At 60.3% G+C, this 16,730-nt stretch overlaps 9 protein-coding genes across 9 annotated transcripts; 4 read left to right on the top strand and 5 right to left on the bottom strand.

Moving 5' to 3' along the window:
• Positions 1–139: 139 nt before the first annotated feature.
• A1Q1_01476 (uncharacterized protein) lies at positions 140–811 on the bottom strand (the record flags this gene model as incomplete). The annotated part of the gene is made up of 4 exons (XM_014324515.1): positions 140–266; positions 312–412; positions 469–609; positions 773–811. 4 exons carry the CDS (start codon positions 809–811, stop codon positions 140–142), a joined length of 408 nt encoding a protein of 135 aa, XP_014179990.1.
• A 1,052-nt stretch (positions 812–1,863) lies between these two features.
• A1Q1_01477 (hydrophilic protein) lies at positions 1,864–2,896 on the top strand (the record flags this gene model as incomplete). The annotated part of the gene is made up of 2 exons (XM_014324516.1): positions 1,864–2,687; positions 2,737–2,896. The coding sequence occupies 2 exons, from the start codon at positions 1,864–1,866 to the stop codon at positions 2,894–2,896; spliced, it is 984 nt and encodes a 327-aa protein (XP_014179991.1).
• Positions 2,897–3,080: 184 nt separating this feature from the next.
• A1Q1_01478 (uncharacterized protein) lies at positions 3,081–4,034 on the bottom strand (the record flags this gene model as incomplete). Its single annotated transcript, XM_014324517.1, has 5 exons — positions 3,081–3,089; positions 3,136–3,193; positions 3,237–3,436; positions 3,554–3,862; positions 3,900–4,034. 5 exons carry the CDS (start codon positions 4,032–4,034, stop codon positions 3,081–3,083), a joined length of 711 nt encoding a protein of 236 aa, XP_014179992.1.
• Positions 4,035–4,992: 958 nt separating this feature from the next.
• A1Q1_01479 (uncharacterized protein) lies at positions 4,993–7,949 on the top strand (the record flags this gene model as incomplete). Its single annotated transcript, XM_014324518.1, has 2 exons — positions 4,993–5,303; positions 5,369–7,949. The coding sequence occupies 2 exons, from the start codon at positions 4,993–4,995 to the stop codon at positions 7,947–7,949; spliced, it is 2,892 nt and encodes a 963-aa protein (XP_014179993.1).
• A 242-nt stretch (positions 7,950–8,191) lies between these two features.
• On the bottom strand, positions 8,192–9,570 carry A1Q1_01480 (uncharacterized protein; the record flags this gene model as incomplete). Its single annotated transcript, XM_014324519.1, has 4 exons — positions 8,192–8,691; positions 8,752–9,177; positions 9,222–9,324; positions 9,475–9,570. 4 exons carry the CDS (start codon positions 9,568–9,570, stop codon positions 8,192–8,194), a joined length of 1,125 nt encoding a protein of 374 aa, XP_014179994.1.
• Positions 9,571–9,888: 318 nt separating this feature from the next.
• A1Q1_01481 (inner membrane citrate transporter, Ctp1p) lies at positions 9,889–10,903 on the top strand (the record flags this gene model as incomplete). Its single annotated transcript, XM_014324520.1, has 3 exons — positions 9,889–10,026; positions 10,105–10,640; positions 10,696–10,903. 3 exons carry the CDS (start codon positions 9,889–9,891, stop codon positions 10,901–10,903), a joined length of 882 nt encoding a protein of 293 aa, XP_014179995.1.
• Positions 10,904–11,179: 276 nt separating this feature from the next.
• Positions 11,180–12,300, bottom strand: A1Q1_01482 (regulatory subunit of acetolactate synthase, Ilv6p; the record flags this gene model as incomplete). The annotated part of the gene is made up of 3 exons (XM_014324521.1): positions 11,180–11,832; positions 11,879–12,094; positions 12,186–12,300. 3 exons carry the CDS (start codon positions 12,298–12,300, stop codon positions 11,180–11,182), a joined length of 984 nt encoding a protein of 327 aa, XP_014179996.1.
• A 1,409-nt stretch (positions 12,301–13,709) lies between these two features.
• On the top strand, positions 13,710–14,477 carry A1Q1_01483 (uncharacterized protein; the record flags this gene model as incomplete). The annotated part of the gene is made up of 1 exon (XM_014324522.1): positions 13,710–14,477. The coding sequence occupies one exon, from the start codon at positions 13,710–13,712 to the stop codon at positions 14,475–14,477; it is 768 nt and encodes a 255-aa protein (XP_014179997.1).
• A 591-nt stretch (positions 14,478–15,068) lies between these two features.
• A1Q1_01484 (uncharacterized protein) lies at positions 15,069–16,398 on the bottom strand (the record flags this gene model as incomplete). The annotated part of the gene is made up of 4 exons (XM_014324523.1): positions 15,069–15,131; positions 15,169–15,515; positions 15,560–16,019; positions 16,093–16,398. The coding sequence occupies 4 exons, from the start codon at positions 16,396–16,398 to the stop codon at positions 15,069–15,071; spliced, it is 1,176 nt and encodes a 391-aa protein (XP_014179998.1).
• Between the last annotated feature and the right edge of the window lie 332 nt (positions 16,399–16,730).

The raw sequence follows: 16,730 nt of genomic DNA on the forward strand, positions 1-16,730 counted from the left end.
GGAAAAGTCTGTAGCGGAATATAGTAACGCCCGAAAAAGTGTCGTTATGGGACTGCATTCTTCTGACTATTGACTACACATGGCGATCACGTTGACTTCTGACTTGACTTCTGACACTTGAGAACCGCGAGCTCCTCGCTTAGCTGGTAGTGCTCCACTTGGTGCTGGGGTTGTTGACCTTGTGAGTCGACGAGTTGAGGACGGGGTGCGCGTCCTCCATGTGTCCCTGGGGCGTTTTGTAGCGGTACTTGAACGCCGCGGTGGAGCTGTTGTTAGCTGCTGGAACGGATCTACCTAAGCATGCTACTCACTTGGGGTGGACCTCGTGCTTGCTCTTGTCGTCCCAAGGGTGGACCATGCCGCCGCTCTCGGCGAGGTGAAGGTCGCCGTGCGTGTCACCGAACTTCCTGGTCTGGAATGTTAGCTTGTGCTAGAAAGGTCCTCGCAGCTTTGAGCGAGTGGACTCACGAAGAAGTAGCCGGTCGCACCGGCGATGCCGACCATGATGAAGGCGAGGGGGTAGAGGGCGGGGTCGCGCTTGGCGAAGCGGTTCACCATTGACGAACCCTGCTGGATGTTCTTGACCGACGAGAGCTTCGACGGGTCGACCTGCACGTTAGCTTTACTCAAAAACGATCACATCAGCTCGTCGCCACTCCCGCTCCTCTGAATGGCAGAAGAGGCGAGCTGGTCAAGCTCATGGCTATCGCGGTTCACCCGGCTGAACCAGCCAACCAGGGCGTGGGAAACCGCCACTGTCCTGGGTACTCACGTCGGTGGCGAGGCGCCTGGGCATGTTAGAGGTCGACATTGTTGCTGTTGTTGGTGTGGCGGGGGGTGTTCAGTAGATGCTAGAGGGGATGGGCAGATGGAAGATGCAGCTGTCGTGTCCGGATCTCGAGGTCCTTTATACTCGCGCGATGGTCATGTGCTGGGTCTGAAGCGGACGGGCGCGCAGTGACGAAAGACACTGGGCCAGACACCAGACGAGATCGTCGTGTGTTCTGGATGTGCCGGGTGTGGCTGACAGGCATCTCTCCCAAGCCCTTCCCCTTCCTACCACGCTGCTTTCATTCTATTTACAATCGAAGGAGTGCGGCGATTAGGTTGACCGTCATGCGCATGCAATCGCTGCAGGCGCGCAGGCAGGACGCGGGGAACTCGGGGAGAGAAGAGAGATGCATGCAAAGGACCAAAGTGTGGGAGCAAGCGGGCGATGTCATGTCCACCTGACCTCATGCCAGCTAGCGCGCAGGCACATCGCCACCAAGAGCAAGGGCTCCAGACACATCGACGTCACAAGCCCGCCCTCCGTCCTCAGACATTGCACCCCACCCGCCCACTCGCGCGTGGTATGACGATAGCATTTAGTTTCCGAATCTGAGTCTGACTCTGGGACTCTTCCGCAGCAGTTCCTAATCGACAATGCACGCGGATAGGCAGGGAGTTAAAGAGACGCCCACCAGCCTCACTTGGTTCTCGCGGTCATCGATTAACCTTGTGCTTTGCACGATACTGGACCCTATTGAAATGGTGATGCCAGCGATCGGGTTCCAGCCAATCAACGTGCTTGATAAGCAGTCACGAAATGGATCCGGGTGGCGAACGACCGGTGTCCAGTGTCTGATTGCATCTGACGGATGACGATGGTTACGTCTGAATTTCGGCTTCCTCCACCTCCACACTCATCTTCAGTGCGCGCTCGTTCGCCGGACCATCGACCGTTGACACCATCTCCGAGGGTTCCCGACGCCTCTTACCTCACCACCGCGTCAACGCAGTCGGCACCGTTGTTCTCCTCGTGACGCAACCTCTTCCACGGACCGTGCCAAGTTTCCAGGGGAAGCACAGCAGATCTGCGTAATGCCAGACCTGACGCCGCAGCAGGCGCGCTTGGCGGCACTGAACCGGTTGAAGGCGAAGCAGAAGCTCTCCAACACGAGCAGCACCAGCAATGACACCAGCAAAGGACCAGGATACGTGAACAAGGCGGCTCCGCTGCCGTCCTCGGCGCGCAACATGGTTGCGGAGCAACAAGCCGCGGCGGCCGAGACGACAGCACCGTTGCCGCGCGACTCACGACTGGGCAAGTACTTCGAGTACGACCTGAGCAAGCTGCACAACTCGCGTGGAGGCTTCTTGACCCAGGAAGATGAGGAGGGCGACCGGATCAAGAGCGTCATCGAGCTCGCGAGGGAGAAGCAGCGCGAGAAGCAGATGATGCGCGAGGGAGAGGAACCGGCCATCTTCCCCGACACATCGCCGCGGTGCTCTGAATGTAAATCGCTCGAAATCGACCACCAGTTCCTCAAGGTGTTTGATGTCCGCGTGTGCAAGAGCTGCAAGGAGAAGCATCCCGAGAAGTACTCGCTCCTCACCAAGACGGAGTGCAAGGAGGTGAGCCGTACCCTCATCAATGCTCAGCTAGAAATTTGGGATACAGCTGACGCCCAGGACTACCTTCTTACCGATCCGGAGCTGCGAGACACGGACCTGCTGCCGCACCTGCTCAAGGCGAACCCGCACGCATCGACGTACTCGAACATGATGCTGTTTCTGCGCATGCAGGTCGAGGAGGTTGCGTGGAAGAAGTGGGGCGGCAAGGAAGGTCTCGACAAGGAGTGGGAGCGGAGAGAGGAGTTCAAGAAACGCAAGCGGGAAGCCAAGTTTGAGAAGGGGCTGAGAGAGTAAGTCTATGTGACAGCTGTGGGAAGGATCGTTGATAGCTGACTGCAGTCTCCGTAAACGTACGCGAAACAACCAGTTCCAGCGACGACAGGAGGCCCAGCACGTCCACGAGTTTGTCGCCATTGAGGAGATCGAGGATGAGGACGGCAAGACCCGCCAACTGCAGCGCTGCGACTGCGGCGCCGAGCAGGAGGTCGAAGTTATGTAGACAATCTAGATCATGTCATTCTGTTGTACTATCTCTTCTCGGGTCAAAGTATACATAGGTCATCTGTATCTGTGGATGATTGTACATGTGGTTATTAAACTTTTCGGCACGGGTTGAGAGAGCGGCCAGTTGCCATCGCACGCAGGCGATACCAGCCGTCATCTCCTTTCTCGTCCGTCTACGCTTACGCCGCCTTCACGTGCTGCGTTGTCAGTTCGCGCATCTCCGTCTCAACTTACGAGATCATCGATCGTCGAGAACAGACGTCCCTCGGCCATAAGGTTCTCGATCGCGGACCTGGTTGAGTCAGCTTTAGTCAACCGCAAATTGGGCAACTCACATGACCTCCTCGCCACTGCCGCCACACTGCCTCGAAACGGTCGAGACGTGCACTCCGTCGTCATCGTCGACCGCCGCAATGATCTCCATGATCTTGCGCTCGAGGGGAGGCAGGTCGGCGTACTCGGACGCGTTGCCGCCGGCCGCACCGGGAGCGGCATAGTCGTTCGCAGACGCAACACCACCAGCACCAGCGGGAGCCTATCAAGTCGTTGATCGAGTGTAATCGAGTTGACATGAACGTATTGCGCGAACGAGTAGAGGGGATAGCGTCAGCATCGCATTTCGTTGACCACTTCTCCTTGCACATCAACTCACTCCGTTAGCCGTAGGGTTGCGGTAGGACAGACTGACGGCAAGCGCCTTGAGGAGGTGGTTGTAGACCTCGTCGGAGTTGTCGACGGGGCGGATCTGCTGCGCGGACACGTGCAGCTTGTCGTTGAACTTCTTGAGCGTGCCGATCATAGAGACGTACTTGTCCTGCGCGATGCCCGCCGTCTTGCCCTGCTCATCCGCCTCGCTGTCGAGCCACTGGCGCGTCTCGATGTAGCCCGTGCCATCACCAATCTCGTACATCACGTTGGTCGCTGTCGTCGCCATGTTGTGCACCGAGCCGATGTAGTGAATCTGTTGCCGTCAGTTGGAGGAGCGATACCCAACTTACGTGGGACACATCGACACCATCGATCTGCCAGTCGGCATCGGGATGCGGCTGCTTGGCCTCACGGATCTGCTTGATGGTCACCGGACGGAGGGTCTGGTTCGCGCGTCCACCCTGCCTGTTAGCTTGGACGTGCATTGCCGCTAGCTCAACATACCCGCCTGCTCGGAGAGTCCTGGCTCGCGCCGTACGGAGAGCCGCCGTTGCCCATGTATCCGCCGCCACCGCCGCCGCCGCCGTAATAGGGGTTGTCACCTAATGTCAGCTTGAGCTCCCTGCACCGTAGCTTACTCATTGTTGTAGTGTTACAAGGATGTTGTTGTGAAGGAAGTCTCAGGAAAGTCCAGTCACCTCAGCAAAATCAACATCATGTACATGACGCGTCTGCGACGCGCGTGTTCCGATAGGCGTGTGCTAGCCGAGGTAGGCGCCCGAAGACCTGGCGCTCCTGTCAGAGCCGGCCTCGTCCGATGAGGTGAGGGCCAAACATGGGCCCAAGGGCGACCCAGGAACGAGTCAGCCAAGAGCCCATTCCAAGCCTTCTCTGCATCCTGGCCCTGCAGGACTTTGCATGCATCACGTCCACGGCATCGACAGTGAGCTGAGGAAATCTGAGCACGTTTCATGCATCGGGTCGAGTCGATAAGCGCAGGTGCGGTGTGAACGGATGTATTTCGAGTCGGTTGTGTCGTGCGCAGTTGGGCGGCTAAAGCATTTGTCTCCGCGCCTGAACGAAGACGTGCGACCGTAGGAGTGTAGGCCTACTCCGAAAGAGACAGGACATCGCCCCCACCTTCGTCCTCTACCTCTTTGGTCCATCTCGGTGCCATCGAATACCCCGTGCCCAACGTCTGTGGCCGCCATCCCACAGCGTGAACCCGTCCGCCCTCCACCCGGTCGACCTCTCGGACATCCCCGACCTCGACACCGAAAAAAGTCGAGCTCAGAGCATCGACGGCGACACATCCGCAAGGCGGCAACCCCCCTTTCCCTTCCGGCACGCCTTGACCCGGACAGTCCCCATAGCTCCTGCAATACACCAAGTTGGCAACTCCGTCAGCCAACGTCCTTCCGTCGTCCTCTCCGAGCACACACGATGAAAGCGCCGTCGTCTGCGCGCCGCACATCATCGTCAGAAGCATACTCTCCGTATCCTCAGTCCTCGTTCTCGCAGCCTGCTGCACCCGCTCGATCCAACTCGAACTCGCGTGCCTCCGGTGCCGATTCCCCTCAAGCCGACATGGCCCCTACACAATATAAAGTCGCCCGTGCCATTTCGTCATGTACCCGGTGTCGGTCGCGAAAACAGAAGTGCGACGGCAAACTTCCGGCCTGCTCCGCATGTGAACGTGCAAAGGTCGAATGCATTGGCTTCGATGCGATCAGCAAGACCAATGTCTCCCGAAAGTGAGTTGCCCTCCCGCCTTCCCTCCGTCCGCGGCCTTGTGGCTTTGTCATGCTCACACTCACAGCTATCTGCATTCACTCGAGCAGGAGGTCGCATCCCTGCGTGCGCAGGTCGCTGCGCTCACATCCAATGCGGCGGACCCAGCTGCCAACCGGAAACGAGAGATCGCCTCGGTCACATCCCAGGACATGGCGTCCTTCGTTGGGTCGGGCGGTCTCGGTAGCTCAGGCGGATTGGCCATCGACCCAACCCTGCAAGGTCCAGAAGGTGAACCGCCCATGAGATCGCCGTGGGACGGCCCTTCGCACGCTAGACGCGGCTCGGACTACTTCCCAAGTACTCCGCACAGTGACTCGATCCATTCACCCATTGTTGGCAGCGGGTCTGGTCGTGCTCAGAACCCCATTACCGCCGGGGCGGCCGCCACTTCCCTCACACGCATGGTCCAGGATGCCGCCTTGCGCACAGGCCATGCGGTAACTGGCGCAACGCTGCTCAACTCTGCGGGCACGCCTAGTCACTCGGGGTCCATACGCGGTGCGGGCGAATCCCCTAGCGACCGCTCAGTGATTGGCAAGGATTCGCCCCTGGTAGAACATGCCGATGAGTCGCAGGACAACTTGCATACGCCTCGCTCCACACATGGGCATGTTCCCTCGCATGTTCCGCATTCTCGTGGGCCTCCCTCTGTTTCCTCGCAGAGCGGCTCGTCAAAGCGTGGAAAGCGTCGGTTCAATGTCCCACCGCTGCCTCCCCAGCCCGCGGTTGAGCGCCTCGTTGCGGCGTACGTCGACTTTGTCGGTGTGACCGCGCCCATGATTCATATCCCGACGCTCGGGAAACAGATTCAGCGCATGCGCGAGGGCACAGACGTCGATGAGAGTGACGTATTCGTGGTCATGATGGTCCTTGCGCTGAGTACAATGGCCAGCTCACGTTTCGTCGATCCTCCCGACGAGCTCCGTGCGTGCTCAGAAGCCTTCCATGCTGAGGCTCTGAAACACCTCGACGCAGTCTTCGAAGCGCAGTCCTACATCGGCCTGCAAGCGATTCTTCTGCTCGTTTGGTACTCGCTGTTGAACCCCGACAAGGGATCGATCTGGTTCCTCGTCGGACTGGCTTCGCGCACCTGTGTTGACCTTGGCTTCCACAATGAGCACAACTCGCAGGCCGAGAAGCTCGACAACCTCGAGATCGACATGCGTCGCCGCCTCTTCTGGGTGACCTACAAGATGGATCGTCTGTTGTCACAGTCCCTCGGACGCCCGCCATCCATTCCGGACGGCTTCATGTATGTGCCTCTGCCGGCGCTGCAGCACGACGTCGACATTCACGCTGGCCAGTACGGTGCGCCCACTGGTGATGTCTGCGCATACAAGACCGTGTTCATGCACACGATCAAACTGCGCCAGCTGCAGTCGGAGATCCTGAACCACACGTACGGTGTCAACGGGCAGCCCCTACCCAAGCAGGAGTGGTTCGACGACATGTTTGAGCGCCTCAAGCACTGGCTCGCTACCGCCCCAGAGCCCCGCGGAACGGTCTCATCGGAGGGCTACGCCATCTCTTTCCACAACTCGTGTCTCTTGCTGTTCCGGCCTTCGCGTGGAAACCCGAAACCTGGGCGCACCGCACTGTCGACTGTTTTGGCGAGCTCCTCGTACATCATCCGCATCTACCGCCGCATGCAGCTGAACAACCGTATCAGCTGGCTCTGGATGACGAGCCACTTCTCGTTCATGGCCGGGCTCTCGTTCCTGTACGCCTTTTTCAACCTGTACAGCCACGGTGGGGGCAACAATGTGCCTTCGCTCGACGAGGCCATGATGGACATCGAGTCGTGTCTCGCCGTGCTCGAGTACCTTTCGCCTCGCGTCCCCTCCGCCAGCCAGTGCCACGAGACGATGCGCAGCGTGTCGACTGCGATCCTCGAGCAGCTCTCAAAGGTCAAGCCGAACCGCAACGATCTTCCCAGTCGCTCGCCGGGTGCGCGCTTCGGTGCCGCCATCAGCTCTGCGCGCGACGACCCGCTCCCGAGCGACGCTTCGTTCCCTGCGCCGCTCCCGCCGACGCAGCTGCCATACGAGCTTACGCTACTGGACAACCTGTTCCTGAACCCGATCACGAGCCACCACAAGCTGTCCGAGTACACGAACGGCGTGAAGAAGCGCAAGCTGGACGATGGGGCCGCGCAGCCAACCCCGACGCAGCAGCCCGCGTCGCTGCCTCCGTCGGCGTTCCACAGCGTCGGTCCCTATGGTATCGCCGCCCAGGTGACGTCAGCCGCGACGAAGAACAACGGCCTGTCGCTCGCTGGTGCCGCCGGCGCATGGCTGGGCACCGAGGCCGGCCAGACAGCTTCCTCGGCCGTCGTTCCAGGCCAACCGTCCGGACACGCTGGCGCAATCCTGGACGAGATGATCATCAATGGCGTCGGGCACGAGCAGCAGCAGAACGGCCAGGCCGCACCAAACGGCAACGGCGCGGACCCCACCCAGCAGCAACCTCAGCAGCCGCAGCAGGGTCAGGACCAGGCTGCGTTCGACATCTTCTCCTTCCTCATGGACGAGGACTCGGCGCTTGGCCAGCTCACGACGAACTGGAACGCCCTCGACGTACCGCCCGACTACCCCTTGTGGAGCTAGTCTCTTCCCTTCCCTTCTATCTACTTTCCAATAATTTTCAGCAGCGTTTGATTTTGTGGTTTTTACTCCGGTTCCTCTTCTCTTGTGATACGCGATAGTGGGAGAAGGTGGGGGCAGACTTGAGCCCAGGCAATCAAGCAAAGGATTGCTGTGTCCCAGCAGATGGCTGGAAGTGACACTCTGACATGGACACAAATACATACAGCGAACAAAGTAGTGTAACAGATGTAATTCACTTCTACCTAGTCTTTCCGGAGCGCCTGCATGTCGTCGTCGTCGATCTCGCGCAGCTCGTCTTCAGACTCGGCGGGTCCGTCCGCCATAGTGACGTCCCCTTCGTTATCAACAGCCTCCGCGCTCTTCTCCCCGCCCTCGCCGTTGCCTCCAGCTTCAACATGTTTGGATGCCCTGGTCTGCCGAGTTGAGGGCCCAGCGGAGGAGGAAGCAGGCCACTCGGCCGGCGTCGACGATCCAGCCACTTCGGCCTCCGCGCCCTCATCCTTGTCACCTTCCTCCTCGCCTTCATCCTCCGCCTCTGCAAACAGCGTATCCCGACGACCGCGTGTTCCTCGACGACCGCGCGATCCGCGGCCGCCGCGACTGCCGGGTCCAGTAGCGGGCAGGCCGCGGATGAGGCGGTCCTCCTGAGGCTTGGTGAGCTTGTCGCCAGGCCGTGTTGGCTTGGCGCGGATGGCCGAGATCTGCGCAAGCAGCTCGGGGGTGGCGTCGGGTGCAATCTCGACTGTGGGTCAGCTAAGGAGGTCACACATCGAGCTGGTTTCTAGGAGGGCATTACACTCACGTCGCACATCGCCCAGTCCACCAGCGAGCTGGATGTTCATCAGGTCCTCCATCGTGGAGATGGGCAAGCTAACACGAGTGTAGCGGCCGCGGGGACGGCCCTTCTTCGTCTCAGTCGCTGGTGTGCCAGATCCCGAGGCGGCAGGTGTCGATGCAGCGGTGCTGCCAGCCAACGGCGTCTCGTTCGCGGGCGTAGCAACGACGCGGGTCGACTTGCGCCTCGCCGGTGTCTCCTTCTCGGCCTTCTTCTTCGGCGTACGCGCCGGCGTGCCTTCCTCGCCCGGCACGCGTTGCGGGAACATGCCGTGGTTTAACTCGGGAAGGGTCTGCTCGGCCGGCGCGACCTTCGGGATGAGTGTGACCTCGCGCATGCTGACGCGCGAGTGCGTCGTTAGGACTGGTCGGTGCTGAGGCTTCTGCGGATCATCTTCCTCTGTCTCGTCAGCTCGCGCGACGGATGACTTAGCTCACGTCTGATAACGTCAAACACAACCTCGTCGCCGATCAGCGGGGTGACCGCGCCGACAAAGATGTGGTCGCCGATCTTCAGGAAGGGTTGCGGGGTATCCAAGCCCTAATGTGGTTAGCTGGATGGAGGGAGGGAGGACGCTTACGACAAGTTGATACGTCGCCTCGGTCTGCAGCGTCCGCGCATCCATCGACGTTCCAAGGTCGAGCACGACGTATTCCTGTATGTCAGCTCGCTGAGGAATTCGCAGCATACCTCCTCCTCCTCCTCGTACTCGTCGTCGTCGATATCGTCAAAGTGCTCCACGGCCGTCCAGCCCGGGCCGAGTAGCGTCTGCCCAGCTTCGATCATGGTGTGGATGCGGAGGGAAGGTGGAGGGAAGGCGAGATTTGTTGTGAAGTGCCTTGCCAATATGCGGGGGCGGGGTCAGGACACACTCGCGTGGTCAGCGCTGAGTGAGCGGTTGAGTGCGGAGGCAAATACCCCCGTTGATGATTATCGGGTAGTCGGAGGCTTCAAGTGGACCGCTTAGCCGGCCCTGCTCTGGTGGTTTACCCTGGGACCGACTCACTGAAATCCGAAAGATTGCGCGATAACTGGGCGTTCTGCTACTCGTCCGACTTTGGCAACTTCGCAACCTCACTACTCACCACTCATCCCAACACAAAAATGGCAGACGCCAAGGCCAAGGAGAAGCCCATCGCGTCGCTCATCGCCGGCGCGTCCGCCGGCGGTGTCGAGGCGTTCATCACGTACCCGCTCGAGAACCTTAAGACGCAGCTGCAGTTCGGCGGACACAACGGCCAGGTGAGTGCGGGAGTCGTGTGAGCTATATTGCTCGCCCCTTCTTTGCTCCCCCGAGAGCATCGCTGACAATTCCAGAAGGTCAGCCTGGTCGGTCTCCTGCGCGACACGCTGAAGAACCACGGCCTGCGCGGCCTGTATGCCGGTGTCCCCGCCGTGGTCATCGGCAACGCGGCCAAGGCCGGAGTGCGCTTCACGACGTACGACCAGTTCAAGGGTCTGCTGAAGGACGACGAGGGCAAGCTGACCGCGCCGCGGAGCATGCTTGCCGGTCTTGGAGCGGGTATGATGGAGGCGATCATCGCGGTTACGCCGAGTGAGACGATCAAGACCAAGATGATCGAGGACGCGCAGCGCGCCCAGCCGCGCTTCAACGGCATGCTCGACGGTGTCAAGAAGATTGTCGCCGAGGAGGGATGGCGCGGTATCTACCGCGGTGTCGGACCCGTTATGCTCCGCCAGGGCGCCAACTCGGCCGTCCGCTTCTCCTCGTACTCGACGCTGAAGCAGCTGGCCCAGGGCTCCATGCCCGCCGGAGAGAAGATGCCCGGATGGATGACGTTTGGTATCGGTTCTACGGCCGGTGTCATCACCGTCTACACGACGATGCCCTTTGAGTAAGTGCACAAGCGGAGCCAGCTCCGAATGAGAACAGTGGAGCTAACAACCCAGCGTTGTCAAGACCCGCATGCAGTCGCTGGAGGCGCGCACGCAGTACCGCAACGCTCTCCACTGCGCGTACCGTATCCTGACCGAGGAAGGTATCCTCAAGTTCTGGAAGGGAACGGTCCCCCGTCTCGGACGTCTCGTCATGTCCGGCGGTATCGTCTTCTCCGTCTACGAGCAGATCTACCCCATTGCGGCCAAAATTGTTCCGTAAGCGCGTCCGTTGTAGACAACACACCATATAGAATCTTGTAAGCCGAGCCGGAGCGAGGTTTATATCTATGTATTGCAATTCTAGACACACAACCACCACACGCCTTGATCGTCTGAGCGTTTGGTGACCGCTAAAACGCTCGTGTGAGCAACGTTCCTGGCAAAAACGACAAGGCTAACCAAATTCCAGATGCATGCTAAACGTACGCTTTTTCAATTGTACATGAGATAGTAAATAAAACCTATTTGACATTTTATGCTGTCCTCTATCGGGCGCTTAGCCAGGAGGGAGGGAGGACATGTCGGGGGAGTCGGTCTGGACGACGACCTCCTCGTCCTCGGTGAGACGGGCGACGGGGGTGCGGGGGAGGACCATGACGCCGGAGCGCGAGGCCTCGAGGACGCCGAAGGGGCGCATGAGGCCGAGGAAGGACTCGACACGCGAGCTCTTGGCGGTGAGCTCAACGATGCAGCTCTCCTCAGCGACGTCGACGACGCGGCCGCCGAACTGGTCCGCGAGCGTCTTGATGGCCGAGAGGTGCAGGTTCTTGGCAATCAGGGCCTCGGAGGCGGTCACCTCACGGCGGCGCGACGGGTAGAGCTCCGGCTCCTTGACACCCTCGGGGAGGCCGGACGGGTTCGAGCCCTTGGCCTCGAAGTGGCGGACGAGGTTCTCCTCGCGAGCGGCGAGCTCCTCACCAGCCGAAGGGTTCAGCTGAGCGTCGGCGAACTCAGGGCCGAGGATCGAGATCTTCGCGAGAAGAAGCTCACGCTCAACAACGGGCGTGTTCGTGTAGTCGAGCACAGCCCAGACGGGGACGAGGTCCTCGAGCTGCCTGCGCGCCTGCTCGATAACGGCGTCCTGCCCACGGAGGACGATCGACATACGCGAGAGGTCGCGGATCTCGGTCTGACAGACGACAAGCGAGTCTGCAAGTCAGCTTCGTCCTCAGCTCCTTGCAGCTGGAATACGCACCAATGTTGAAGCCACGGCCAGCAAGAATACCGGACACACGCGACAGGACACCGGGCTCGTTCTGGACAAGACAGTTGAGGAGGTGACGCTTGAACGGCTCAAGCGACGGGGGAGGGGTGTTGTAGAGGATGTTGGTGACGGCCTCCTCAGCGCTGGGAGCGCGGGGGTGGGCGCGGACAAGGTGCGGCAGGCGCGCGGAGGGACGGTGCATCTTGTCTGATAACGTTAGTCTTTGCGGGGCGACCCAAGCGTTTTCTTCGCCGGAAGGTTACTATCGCTGATCGTTCCTTCCGCCTCGTTCACTCACAGTCGAGAGCGCTGGTGCTGTCGTCGATGGGCTTGGGGGCGCCCATGCGCGCGGCAGAGGTGCTGAGGGCACGCACGCCGGCGGCGCGGCTCGCAGCTGTCCTCAAGGAAAGCATGCTGGAAAGAGTGGTGGGGAGGGGTGAAGGTGGTGGTGAAATCGAGATAGATTTCAATCACTTGAGAGCCCCGGTCGAACGGTTGGAACGGCTTGGGTGGCTAGGCGGAAAACGCGGGTGAGCTCTTCCGACCGGCCCAGAACTCGTTTACTCGTTTACCTGGCGCCTGGCGCTCGTTTCTTGACTCGACACCGGCAACAATCGACCACTGCCCTTCCAAAGATTATCGACGGAGGCAAAGTTTTGCCGAACGATTGACGCAGTCACGTGAAATTCGGCCATCTGTCTCTCGCGTGAAGCGCACGCGTCCCAAGCGTGCCGAGCAAACCTTAATCGGTCCTCCCACTCTCAGCCTCCGCAGATCTGGTTCTCATGGACCGCAGGCTGGACGCAGTCGTCTGACTTGGGCCTAGTGCTGGCTAGTGCTGGGCTACGCGGCTGCGGCCGGCTGGGCGGGTTGTATCAGGTTGAAATCGGCTTGATCCAGGGCCCGGCACCAGGGGCGTCGGACCAGCCTGTTGATTTTGCGAGACGCGTCATGCACCTGACACTGCAGTCAGGAGTTCTCGTACCGGATCGGGTCGTTGTTGTTGTTGTTGCTCAGCATAGCTCGGCGTCCGTCGCAGTCGTGCGCGGGTGCACCGCAGTCGATCGTGATTCGATGCATCTCAACGCTGAGGACGCACAATAATGGAGGACGCCCGGGCCACCAGCCCGTCGTACAGGAGAGCAATGTACTTGGCAGGCATGGGAGGCAAAACATAAGATGCCCGGTCCCGGTCCGGTGCGGGATCGGTTTACGGCTTGGGCGGTGAGAAGACGGGGATGTCCTCATCACTGACTGCGCCACACTCCTGGCTCCATGAGTCTCAGACGCTACTCTAGACGTCTCAGGCTGGCTCGGGCTGCATGGCTGCATTGCGTGCAGGGAGGAGGCGCAGGGGCACTACTACGGGCGCTCCATCGCACAACTGGGGTCGCAGTGTATGGACGCAAACAATCACCCAAAACGGCGCAGACGCCGTGCGCACGGTTCCTGATACCTGCATACCGTGCACTACCGTGCACTCCATCACTGATTGCTTCCTGCATCCGGACCATTCGGCATCCAACCTTGACTCTTGGTACAACGAGATATCGCGCGCGCCTGACCTGACCGTCCGACCGCCAGTCGGCCCCGCCAAGCCCCTCACTCCCTTCTTGCCCTTCGTCTCTATAATACGGGGCTCGCGAGACGACATCCGGCGCACTCCCCATCTCTACGACCAGCAACCCTCCTCCGCCTCACGACTGCCAGCCAGTCCCCCGACACTCGTTTCAAACTTTATCGCTCTCCTTCCCGCGTCGTACTCCGTACGGCCATCTCCATCACCACCTCCTCTTTCTTACTCGCCACCACTCCACTCGCCATGTTCGCCGTCCTGCTCGCCCTCGCCGCCCCGGCGCTCGCGACGATCTATACGACGAACCCCGTCGCCCACACGCAGGCATACGGCGGCCAGGTGCTCCGCGTCGACTGGGTTGACGACGGCGAGGCGCCGAACCTCCCGGACATTGGACCGTGCAGCATCGACCTCTGCATCGGCTCTGAGACTGACCAGCGTTGTGTCCAGAACCTCGGCGAGAGCGTTGACGTCTCGGCCACCTCGAGCATCAGCACCACCATCGACCCCAGCGTCGGTGAGAACGGAAAGTACTACTTCATCCGCTACCGCTCCCTCGGCCTCAAGGAGGGCGAGTACCCGTACCAGCAGTACTCGGCCCGCTTCCACCTGAACTCGATGGAGGGCAACTTCGACGATGAGGTCAAGCAGCTCGCTACCAGCAGCACGGACGACTTCATCTGGGCCACGGGCACCGGTGCCAACGCCTCGCCTTCTGGCTCTGCTGCCGGAACGACGAACCCCGGTGCGGCCGGCGCCTCCCCTTCTGCTGGTGCTTCCGGAGCTGGTGCGGTCGCTGCGGCCCCTTCGGGTTCCGCTACGCCGTCTGGATCCGGCAAGGCCGTCGCCGACACTGCCAGTTCTACCTCGACCTCAACCCGGACCTCAACGACAGCTACCCGTGCCTCGGCGTCGGCCTCGCCCTCGCCGTCTGCCGACTCGGGAGTGGCCAAGTTCGCCGCCCCGGGTCTCTTCACCCTCGCCGCCTGTCTTGCAGCCTACATCGCCGTCTAAGCGGTCCGACGTCCCCGCTACGGCAAACTCGACACCAGACGCTGAGAGCCCGCCCGCCTCCTCCCTCTCCCTTCCCATCCCGCCCCTGCCGGGCCTGCCGGTCCCGTGTCTTCTCCTCCTCTTGCTTCTTGGGATTTTTCACTTCGTTCTCACGACTTTTGGATCTTGAGCCGAGCATGAGCATCGCGCATGCCTCCCCCCTAGTCCAGCTATACCTTCGCATGCTACGCGCCTTGACGGCCGCCCCAAATACTCCCATATTTTACCTTAGGTTCTCGATGCAACCGAGTTGTAACAGTTCTGATCGGCCTCCGAGTTCTCGAGCGTCAAGTGCACAGAACACAGACTATCTGGCTTCCATACACGGCTTCTGCTCGGTGTGGGGACCAGGGATGTTGTGGCCTGTGCTGTGGTATGTGAAGTGGCTTGCTCTTGGTTCTTGGCGGCCTGTCGAGCGAGCTAAGGCATTTGGACAAGAGATACAGGGCAGTAGTCTTCTTGGCGAGGGCGCGAGCGCTGAAGCTGATAGTGATCATAAGCCACGAAGCAGAGAGGAAGGCCATGATACAACTGCATATACAAATGAATGATCTATCCCAGGTAGTTCAGTGATCCGAACACGAGGTTGATGAGCGTGCCGAGAATAATGCCGATCTGGAGTCAGCTCAGGGCGAATTCCGATGCAGCTTACCTGTGTCCTCTTCCCAAATGCGACACTCGACACGACCTCCCCGCCAACGAGCGGCGAGTTGGACACGCGGGCCGATACGCTGACTGTCTCTCCGTCATCTTCAGGAGGCACGTCGGGGACAGCCGGCGGCGGCGCCAGCCCCATAGCTGTAGCGTGAATCGCCGCACGACGCTCCTCTTCTGCCCGCAGCGCCGCTTCCTCTCTGCGGAATCGCTGGTCTGCTTCCGCCTCTGCGTCGAAGAAGTTGGGCAGCGGTTGGTCCTTGAAGAAGAACCAGGGCAGGAGCGGGTACAGGAAGCCGATCAGGAAGCCGTGCAGGATCGACGCGAACATTCCCTCCTGTGTCGCTGGCTGTCAGCTACAACAAGAGCGCAAGAGCTGGCATACTCACTCGTTGCAGTGGCTGGCGTCAAGTCGCCCTCAATCCACTGTTCCTCTAGAGCACGGGCATGCTCATCGCTAACGTCGCCGTCAAGACCGTCAGGTACCTCCTCTCCGCGACTTTCGTAGAATTGGCGGCGCATGGCGGCGACGTCCTCGGGGCTCAGACCGGCGTCGAGAAGAGCGTCGAACCCTCGGCGTTGGGGGCGAACTTCTGCGTCCGACGTGTCTTCCTCTTCCCCAATGCTGTTCGTCTCGAGCGGTCCGCCGACATTACAGTGAAGGTTGATCTTCGCCGGTTCCTGCTCCGGTGCAGGTGCCGGGGCTGACGTGCCCGCCAGGTCGACGACGTCCCTGATCGCCCCAGAGACGCCCGACGCGTGTCGCTTCACCCTCTCCTCCAGCGAGCGCAACCACGGAAGCAGCAGAATACCGTCGGTCAGCAAGCGTCCCGCATAAATAATCTTCAGCTGTAAGCCGGCAACGCTCGGTCGGAGTGTACGAATCTGCGGTTAGCTTTGTAGCAAACGCCGATGAGCTCACCTTATCCTTGACGTGCCGCACGTTCTCGCCCTCTTCGACCCAGACCTGGAGATGCGAGTCGTCATTGGAGAAAATGATGGTGACTGGTCGTCCCACTGCGTCGTCTTCCGGTGGCGCCTTTCCCTTCCCCTTATCGAGCGGCGACGGCGAGGAAGGCTCATCGTCCGACATGACGGTGTCGGGATCGGCGCGCTGCTTGCCCTTCGCCTTCTCGCTGGGCACGTATCGCCGCGCACCCAGTTTTCGGGACGGAGTGGGGTGGGCCCCTGGTGGAAGCAGAGGATGGTTCTCGTCCGGGGACGACATGGTGTAGGTGTTTACGGGCGGTTAGTGAAGTTCAGAACCACGAAGTCGATGGATGCTGACGATCGTCTGAGGCGGTGGAGGTGCGGAGGCTAAAGCGGCAGGGTGACGCGGGGTACAGTCCGATCTGCGCTATCTACGAGAGAACGCCGGAGATGTGCTTCGGCGCATGCATAACGATTCCAATGTGGCCGAATGCTGCATACATAGTGCAGCACACTGCCATTCCAGACTATACATACACAGATAGCGATTTCCACGTGAGGAGTCGTGCCACCACTGCTCACTGAGCACGAAGCACGATGTATACCAGGAGCAGGGTATCACGGAAATGG

This window comes from Trichosporon asahii (genome assembly GCF_000293215.1).
Source record: "Trichosporon asahii var. asahii CBS 2479 unplaced genomic scaffold scaffold00050, whole genome shotgun sequence".
Lineage (NCBI taxonomy): Eukaryota > Fungi > Basidiomycota > Tremellomycetes > Trichosporonales > Trichosporonaceae > Trichosporon > Trichosporon asahii.